A 10,378-nucleotide genomic window follows, 5' to 3' on the forward strand; every position below is an offset into this window, starting at 1 on the left:
TCTTTCAAGTGAGCAAGACCGTTAAAAGAAGCTAAACGTTTGTTTGGTTCATAATTTGACTTTGATCTGCTCCTTTTTTTACCAGATGTTGAGTATTCGCTTTCATTGTCAGTGTCAGATTGTGCTGATATTGAGCTCCCAGCTCTGGAATCTTCGAAACTCTCAGTTTACGAACTTTTAGATGTTATCTCTATTTTCTGAACGGCCTTGAGAAACAGAATAACACAAGTTACAGAAATGAAAAACGAGGAGTTCCGTACCATCAACCTGCTGAGCAATCTGACAAGTTATTTGGTTAGCTGATTTACCTATTATAAAAATAGCATTGACAAAAGGAAAATATCAAAAAAGTCAGACTTGGTTAGCAGATTGGCAAGGAACTCCTTAAAGTTGATAGTATTTTTCATAAAAGTTGTACCGTATTATGTATGTATCATGATTGATGATTATCAACAACACAGATACATAGCTCATGCTGAGATATCACATGCTAGACGAATACTTGTTTTGCTAGTTAGTAGTTCTTACCTGACCAGTTTCTTTACATGACTCGACACGTTGCAACACGGGAAATAAGTTTTCCTCCTCATTCACAAACTCACTATTTGGAATATTTAAAATATATGTCCCATCAATATCTTTGAAAGTTAAACTTTCTGTATTTGTATAACTCTCTTCAATCTATAACAGAAAATTCTTATTAATATGTACAAACATAGAATTAATAACATATTATATAATATACCTTTTCTGATGCGGCATTCTTTCTTAGATTTAACAAGCAGTCTTCGAAGTCTGCCCGAAGGCCAACTTCTGGGATAAGTTCTCTAATCAAATCTTGCGTGAGAACTGTCAATCTCCGTATTGAATTTATTTTTTCGTCTACAACAAACAATCAAACATGCAATATATTTCAACACAAAGCAGCAAAATACACAATATCCCGCTTAATAAGGTAACTATAATATAATAAAATGTGATTGTTTCGTGCTTGACCGGAGATTCCGCGGAGCGTAATTTTTGCCGGCACCACTCAGAAAGAGTGCGAAACGAGGGGAGGGCTGCGGATGAGAGAACGACGTTCGTAACCGATTTGCATCGAGAGCTCGATGTCAAAAGACCGTTTCACGGTATGTACACTATGTCGGAATTCGAATCGCTGGAAATCCTTACGACGGAGATGTTGCGGTCGAGCGGCGGAAATCTTGTCCGTGAGATAGGCGACGAGCGCGAACGCAACGCGATGACCGTGATCGGAGGCGAGCTCACCTGGAGAGCAGGGTAGGACGGTCACGCTCGAAGATTGCTGTAATCACGCACTTGGAATAGCTAATTGAGACAAGGCCGTTCTCTTCCGCCCGGCGAAAGACGGAAATAGGGGGAGAGATCCGGAACGCGGCGTTCTCTGATTGATCCGGATGATTGACAGAGTTGCGCTGTGGGCACAATTTTCGCGGACAAAGATACTGAGCGTATCAGGAGTTGCGCCGTGTTCTGATTCTCGACAATGTCGGCATGCACGCGCGCACCTGTACGTGGGGCGGCATCGACACGTGATCGACCACCCGGGACGGCATGATCGACAACCCCGTACGGATCGAAACCGTGCCACGAGACTGACAGCAGGTACGTAGCAGTCAGCCTCGTGGTCCGATTACATCGCGCGAGAATATGTTCGACCCCATAGTGATACGTGTTCACATTTACACACTCACACTTACACACTTTCACAAGAATTCCAATTCGTATATATACTTACTCTCAAAACGGCTGATTAATTCGCCTAAATTGTGCTGAAGCAGCCACTCTTTTACTTTTTTCATTTTTTAAGAAGCACTAGAAGCACAGAAGGTTACGTATCATCACCACGCACGAATACTACAGCGCGGACCGTGAGCAGTATACGACGAGCTTGCGTGAGCGCGAGTGTCATTTGTTAACCGATCACCGAAGTAGCATTTTAGAATATTTTCTTTGTTTCAGAAATCAAGAGACACGGTATAGACACCGGTGTAGACACCGAAAACTACGAAGCGCACTATGTGGACCTCGTCATCGGCAACTTGGAACACGTGGCCATCAAATTCAAGGTATTAATACACCTGGACACCGAAAACTATAGAGCGCGCTATGTGGACCTCGTCATCGGCAACCTGGGACACCTAAACATTGAATTCAAGCTTGATTCATAAAAATCGACTTAAAATTTCCTTAGCGGCAGAATTAAAATTATGTCATGACATAATAAAAATCGCTGAATTAAAATTATGTCTAGACATAATAAAAATTGGACAAAAATTATGTTTAGACATAATAAAAATTGGATGAATTAAAATTATGTCTGACGTAAAATAATTTTTGGAAAAAGTTGGTAAGAAATAATTTATACAAGCAACGTAATATACATGCATATTATACATAAAAGCAATGTCCGGCAATGTGTATATATATATATTTACAACTTCAGACACATTTCTTTATAAGGTGTAATTTTTTTTTGTTAAGATTAAGATGCGTAACACTACAAAAAGGCGTGATATCCGTACAAAATTACCTTTTTCAAAAAAAAGGTAAAAAAATGCGCCAAGTACACGCATAGTAGTACATATGTATTATGTTGTTACCTCGAAAAAAACAAAGTGGTAGTATTATACCTCGAAATAACACCTTGTACATACTGTTTATACAATGCGTAATACTACAAAAAGGCGTGATATCTGTACAAAATTACCTTTTTTTAAAAAAAGGTAAAGAAAGGCGCCAAGTACACGCATAGTAGTGTATATGTTGTTACCTCGAAAAAAAAAAACAGTGGTAGTATTATACCTTAAAAAAATCTAAGTAACAAGTGGTAGACGAAATCTTTGTATCTTGAAAAATCTCGAAAAAACCTAAACAGTGGTATCTTCACCTCAAAAAAAAAACAAAGTAGTAGTATTATACCTCGAAAAAACCTAAGTAACAAGTGGTGGACGTAAGCTTTGTATCTCCAAAAATCTCATCACAAAATTACGTTACCTTATCAAAAAATGAGTCGCGCTTCAAGTGATCTATTATTACAATTACAAAAAAGAAATAATATCTCTTTTTAAATTACAGCGCCAATTACAGAGAACATACACTGAGAAAAAAAATTTGTCAATCCCAAGAAATATTTAGTCCGATACGTTCAACTAAACATTTTAGTTAGTTAACTAAACATTAGTTGAATTAATTAATTCTTGATTAAAGAAACGAAATAAATTGTTGAAACAACTAATATTTAGTTAACTAACTAAAATGTTTAGTTGAACGTATCGAACTAAATATTTCTTGGGATTAACAATTTTTTTCTCAGTATATTTTTCGAGATACAAAGATTACGTCTGCCACTTGTTACTTAGGTTTTTTCGAGGTATAATATTACTACTGCTTTTCTTCGATTAGAATAAAAAATTGAATCATGAAGAATTACACAGAGGTAACAGTACAAAATACAAATATTTTATTAAAATATTTAAACCCAACAAGGGAATACAAGGTATTTAAATACAAAGTTTATATATGTATTTTAAAAGATTTAATCGCATCGCAAAGAATTACAGAGGTAACAGTACAAAAAATAAAAATATTTTATTAAAATACATACATTTTTCTTGTCAAAAAACTTGGCGCTGCTAGAGAGAGAGAGAGAGAGAGAGAGACCTTTTACAAATGTAAATATTACTTATTCTATACTTATTCTATACTTTTAATTCTAATCGCTTTAAAAATCTAAACTTATCCTAACTTATCCTATACTTAATAATAAGCCGCATTATTCACCGTCACACACACACACACACACACACACACACACACACACACACACACACACACACACACACACATCGCCCACACACACATCGCCCACACACACATCGCCCACACACACATCGCCCACACACACATCGCCCACACCCACTCGCTCGCACACACACACCAAGCTGACCTAATTTTAAGGTCTAGCAGCGCCAAGTTTTTTGACAAGAAAAATTTATGTATTTTAATAAAATATTTTTATTTTTTGTACTGTTACCTCTGTAATTCTTTGCGATGCGATTAAATCTTTTAAAATACATATATAAACTTTGTATTTAAATACCTTGTATTCCCTTGTTGGGTTTAAATATTTTAATAAAATATTTGTATTTTGTACTGTTACCTCTGTGTAATTCTTCATGATTCAATTTTTTATTCTAATCGAAGAAAAGCAGTAGTAATATTATACCTCGAAAAAACCTAAGTAACAAGTGGCAGACGTAATCTTTGTATCTCGAAAAATATACTGAGAAAAAAAATTGTTAATCCCAAGAAATATTTAGTTCGATACGTTCAACTAAACATTTTAGTTAGTTAACTAAATATTAGTTGTTTCAACAATTTATTTCGTTTCTTTAATCAAGAATTAATTAATTCAACTAATGTTTAGTTAACTAACTAAAATGTTTAGTTGAACGTATCGGACTAAATATTTCTTGGGATTGACAAATTTTTTTTCTCAGTGTATGTTCTCTGTAATTGGCGCTGTAATTTAAAAAGAGATATCATTTCTTTTTTGTAATTGTAATAATAGATCACTTGAAGCGCGACTCATTTTTTGATAAGGTAACGTAATTTTGTGATGAGATTTTTGGAGATACAAAGCTTACGTCCACCACTTGTTACTTAGGTTTTTTCGAGGTATAATACTACTACTTTGTTTTTTTTTGAGGTGAAGATACCACTGTTTAGGTTTTTTCGAGATTTTTCAAGATACAAAGATTTCGTCTACCACTTGTTACTTAGATTTTTTTAAGGTATAATACTACCACTGTTTTTTTTTTCGAGGTAACAACATATACACTACTATGCGTGTACTTGGCGCCTTTCTTTACCTTTTTTTTAAAAAAGGTAATTTTGTTGTTACTTTAACGATATTTTTTGAAAATCATTGAGTGTCTCGCGCGGCTTTTCGGATTTCTTTTTTTCTCGTTGGTCGCACTTTAATGCCAACATTCTAAAACTTTTTATCGCTTGGCGCTCGGTACCGAAAAAGTCGAAGCTCCGAAATGCGCGACGGACGATACTGAGCAATTCTCGAGAAATACGTTTATTTTAACATTGTTATATGTGTGTTCTTTAATATTAGGCATGCTCTCTCGAACGGAATTGGACTATAAAAGATTTTAGAATAAATGCTCTTGCATAGCGATAGCGAACGAGAAATAAGTATAGCGGCGAATATACCGTCGTTCGGCGCACGGCGGAAAGATTATATCAAGCTCCGAAATACGACGAACGGCACTGGACAAATTATGCTCGAGAAATATGTTTATTTTAACATTGCTATGTATCCTTTAATGCGATCAATCATGCTCTCTCGAACAAGTCAATAAAGAGTTATAGAATGCTGTTGCATATACATATATATATATATTATTATATATAATATGTTAACCAACGAGAAAGAAGTAGCGGCGAATATCATCGCTCGGCGCTCATCGGTGAAAAAGTCGAAGCTCCGAAATACGACGAACGACAATAATCGAATCTCGAAAAAATACGTTTATTTTAACATTGCTATATGTTAGTTTAATGCAAGAATTATGCTATCTCAAACAAGATTTCCGTCGACTTTGCCGCATTTCGAAGCTTCTATCTTCCCGCCGAGCGTCGTCCAACTAACGCTATCTCTTCCTCGTTGGCTATAAGCATTATTTATTTTCACTTTTTATCTTTCCGCTCTAGAGATCTAGTTATATGATCGTTACTCTGAAAGAAACTCAAGGGTACGTTCCCCCTATACGCGTCGCGCGTCGCGTCACGACGCCGCGTCATGAGTTATCCAATCAAAACGTTTCATTTTATAACGTCATTTTCGACAATATCTTGCGTCGGAAATGACGTCATAAAATGAAACGTTTTGATTGGATAACTCATGACGCGGCGTCGTGACGCGACGCGCGAGCGCGACGCGTATACTAGTGCTGGGAACGCACCGCCCATACTGCTCGCAGTCTAGTATTTGTGGTGCTCACCGACTGCGTGTTCCCGCACATGTTCTCTCTTTCTTGATTTTTCATTTTATACGGATAAATTAAATCTACTTCGCATAAACAGTGAGTATAAAAATCGATTATTTTCCGATTAATCTTTATAATTTAGCTTTCGTCAAATTTCCGTTTTAATTTCCTTTATTCGCTGTATTCACTGTATTCATATATATATGTTTGAATTAAGGCCATCGCACACAAAATGCATAACTTAGCATAAGCGTAGCATAAGACCGCTGGACCAATGAGCGAATGAGCATCTTATGTAAATCAATATGGCGACTTTATGCTGGATGCTCATTGGTTTAGCGGTCTTATGCTATGCTTATATGCTAAGCTATGCATTTTGTATGCGATGGCCTTTAATCGTTATTATGCATATCGATATGTGTATATATATATAAGATAGAAAATATATTATAAATAACATATTACATTCTTGAAAATATTAGTCACTTAGAAAACGTAAAGTGCAGCGAACATGAGCAATTTTTGCAATTTTTTTTGTTTTTTTACTAACGTGGTAAAAAAAGAACACGAAGCACGTGCTCACGATATATCAGATTTAAAAAAAAAATGTTTCCATATTTTATTTAAAAAACTTTAAGAGAAACTGTTTTTCCTTTAAAATCTTTCATTATTTAATAATGATATACATATGTTTTTACAAATTAGTTTATATTTTCAATTACTAGCACATTGTTATCTAACCTCAATTTCTTTTTTCACAAGACAGACTGCTTGTGCTATACTTATTGCTAGGGCACGTGGCATACTAACACAGACAGTGCGCATATGCACTAGTGGCTCAGTTTCTTCGACAGACTTCTACATACCACTAGATTGCTCATTTCGCTCCATTCTTGCTTCCAAGAATGGAGAATGTCATTGAATATTTTTTGTATTTACTCACATATACAAATATATGTATATAAATACATGTACAAAAACATATACAAATTACGCGTCACAAATATATAAAATAAACTTCTCGCACATTTTATCTTTTCTTTTTTTCTCTACATCGTAAAAAAGAAAGATGAGCCGTACAAAAAGTTCAGCTAAAAAGAACATCTATATTATCTATTTTCAGAATAGAATTAATGCTTAAAAACTTGTTTTCTATTGCACAATGTTTATGCAGGAATAAGCAAATTTTGAACAAGTTGGTTGATTTATCTCTAATAAATTCCATTATCATATATAATAATTATAAGAAATAATATGAGAATTATACGACCGTTATATGATATACAATCAAATAGATTAAGAGGGGAACCTGAATTAGAACGCTAAAAAAAGCATAATTTTTGCAATTTTTTTTCTCTGCTCCAGTAAAACGAATCTTTTCGAAACTTTTGGGGTGTTTTATCACACATTTTGACATTAAGAAAAAACTTTTTTTATACAAAACTATTGATTTCTAGTATTAAATGTTCAGCAGTATCTACAACCACGTTTTTCGAATTCTCGTACAAGATAGAGAAAATACTATTTGACTAATCGACTTGATTTAATATTTTTTAGTTACATAATTGCATTCTCTTCTATGTGAACCTAAAAAAAAATTTTTAATACCTATTTAATACCTAAAGTTAAATTTAATTTTTTTATAAATCTCTTAGGTTACATTAATACTTAGGTATTAATTACAGTTATTTGATAAAATTAATTTTGATTGCACTAGACGCGCTAAATTAGCTCGATATCGCTGGCAAGGGTAAAAAAGTCAATGTTTGTTTGAATTTCGACATATTTTCAAGTAACCTTAAATAAACTGATATGAATGATAGACAGCCACTCTTGTTACTGTTTTGTTCAATTTTACTTTTGTACCTCTGTGCACATCCGTTTATATGTAAAATCTTGTTTCGAGATCGAAATGATATCAATATGATACTTTTAATTCGATGTTGAAAATACTCATCAATTCGACATCGAATTGACGTCGATTCGACGAGACATGGAATAATGATTTCGAATTTTGTATTTTAGTTTTGTTATTGCACTAAGATTATTCCTTATAATTTAACGTTGCTGTCTCGCTAAAATTTAGAAATAAATTGTGCAAATATTGATAAATATTAATGTGTATATTTCTTATTGCGACCAAAAATTACAACATTTTTATTCATCGAGCATATTTCGGGTTCTGCATATTTTATTTGAACAACACACTTTTAAGATGTTTCATGAATTTGTACGCGCACATAATTAAATTGGAGATATGAGACCGAATTCATCCGGGTGCCGACAATCCAGGGCTGCGTTCGGAAACGTCACCCAGGTAACTCGCTGAGATATAGAAAGAGAAGGGAGTATACTCGTGTACACTCGGGTGACGTTTTCGAACGCAGCCCTGTGTGTGGTCGAGGCGTATTAAAAAAAGAGAAGCTACATATATATATATATATATATATATATACGTGTGGAATAATATCAAATAAAAGTATTTTTCTTGATCGACAAAATATTCGGTCATAATAAGCGGCAACGAAAGACGTGATCGAGTCCCGTTTTTAGAGAACAGGATATTGAAAATGTACGGACAAAATAAATATAAAGTTAAAGAAAGTATCATGGTCATGACAAGATCTAAAGAACGTTTAAAAATCAATATACTTGATAAGTAAAGTTTTATTATAACTTCACTAATTAGTGCAAATATAGTTGCGTGTAATAAAAGCAATTGTCTTACATAATAATACAACCGTGTAACGTTTCGCATAACTACCGTACACTTTTCTATGATGCCAATTTCATTCTTGTCAGATATAGCTCATTATATAGATATGTTGCAGTTGCTTCAACCAACATTTTACCTGTTGTTTTAACAAGATTTCATGTTGTTGCACGGAAGACATTATATTTATATATCGTATTAATTTTGAAATTTATATTTTAAAAATGTTTACTCATATGTACGAACAAAGTACATAATATATATAAGAATCGTTTTATTTACGATCTCAGTATTAATACTAAATGAAATGTATTTAATTGCAAAAATAATGTACAACAAAATGCAGAAGAGAGAATCCTGATAAGTAAATCCGATGTACACTTTAAAGTCAATAATATCATAAACTACAAAAAATATTTTTTACGAATTTTATTAAAATTACTATTTTTGTTGGATTAGAAAATTGATTGTCTCGTAAATCACCGATATTATATATATATATATACACATATACAATATTCGATGATTTTAAATAAAGCAAATTGCTGTAAACAGAACGATCGCAGCAATAATATTATAATTGCACTATTGTCTGTTTATCTGTCAATATCTGTTTGTAATGTAAAATATTGCTACATATTGAAACTTAATATTTTATTAATTAAAAATTACAAAAATGTACCTGAAATATAATGAAAGTTGCCAAAATTCTAAAAAGTGAAATTAATTGAAGTCGAACGAATTTAGATTGCTGATAAGGCCATAGACTACCAACTAATAAGTAATAGAAGCCGATTGAGTCTGATATGCAAACAGTCGATACAGATCATTTCTTTATTGAGCATTGAAATGCAATTGACGGAAAAAAATTGATTCACTTGTTTTTTGTTTACTTGTCGATTGAGTTTTCTTGTTTCCTTTATTTTTAATTTTAATTTAACACAAATTGTCTAATTTAATGTACACGCAAAATATGACGATATACTACCGTGTGATCAAAGTATCTTATGAAACAATTTTTACTGGCTATTTACACCTTTTTTTTAAGAGAGAAGTGTGTGGTGCAATCGATTGATTTGAGTACGGCAGCAACGTAATAATGATAACAGAAGTTTATTTCCCATAAAGAAATTTACTTCGTGAAAAGGTTTGCGTGACAGCGGACTGATGCGCATTGCAGATGCGATTCCACCCCTTTCAGTGCGTTATACTGTAACGTTCCTCATTCTAGTGCGTGCAGTGTCTTGAGTTACGGTTATGTCTTCGCAATGGTACAACTTGCACTTGAAATGTCGACGCAACGGTTGTCAATATACATATATTGTTGATAAATGTTACATATAATGCTTTCTTGAAAATATCTTTGATTCGATTATATTTGTATTTCCTAAATAGTGTTTTCTTACTTTTGTTTGCTGATTGAATATTCTATAGTTTTGTTTCTTTTTTTATTTAAATATTTAGCTGAGTTGCCTAATTTTATTGACATGCAGTGCATAGTGAACGAAACATCGCCGTGAGATCAACATATTTGGACATTTACATTTTTATTCTAGAAGGGATGCACAGTTAAGTGATCGATTTTTAAGTGACAATAAAGTAACAGATGTTTCCATCAGCAAGTGTTTTGTTGGAGGGACTC

The 10,378-nt window shown here is 33.5% G+C and overlaps 1 protein-coding gene and 1 long non-coding RNA gene across 2 annotated transcripts in view; one reads left to right on the plus strand and one right to left on the minus strand.

Moving 5' to 3' along the window:
* Window positions 1-10,378, plus strand: part of LOC143903869 (uncharacterized) — a 39,722-nt gene that overhangs the window by 7,147 nt on the left and 22,197 nt on the right. The gene's annotated exons all lie outside the window — the stretch shown is intronic.
* Window positions 67-1,838, minus strand: LOC143903860 (uncharacterized). Its single transcript, XM_077417864.1, has 4 exons — window positions 1,760-1,838; window positions 746-882; window positions 529-681; window positions 67-206 (listed from the first exon to the last, which is right to left on the minus strand). The coding sequence occupies exons 1-4, from the start codon at window positions 1,821-1,823 to the stop codon at window positions 168-170; spliced, it is 393 nt and encodes a 130-aa protein (XP_077273990.1). The 5' UTR covers window positions 1,824-1,838; the 3' UTR covers window positions 67-167.

Source organism: Temnothorax americanus, unplaced genomic scaffold, assembly GCF_048541705.1.
Source record: "Temnothorax americanus isolate GAGA-0224 unplaced genomic scaffold, ASM4854170v1 Scaffold106, whole genome shotgun sequence".
NCBI classification, from domain to species: domain Eukaryota; kingdom Metazoa; phylum Arthropoda; class Insecta; order Hymenoptera; family Formicidae; genus Temnothorax; species Temnothorax americanus.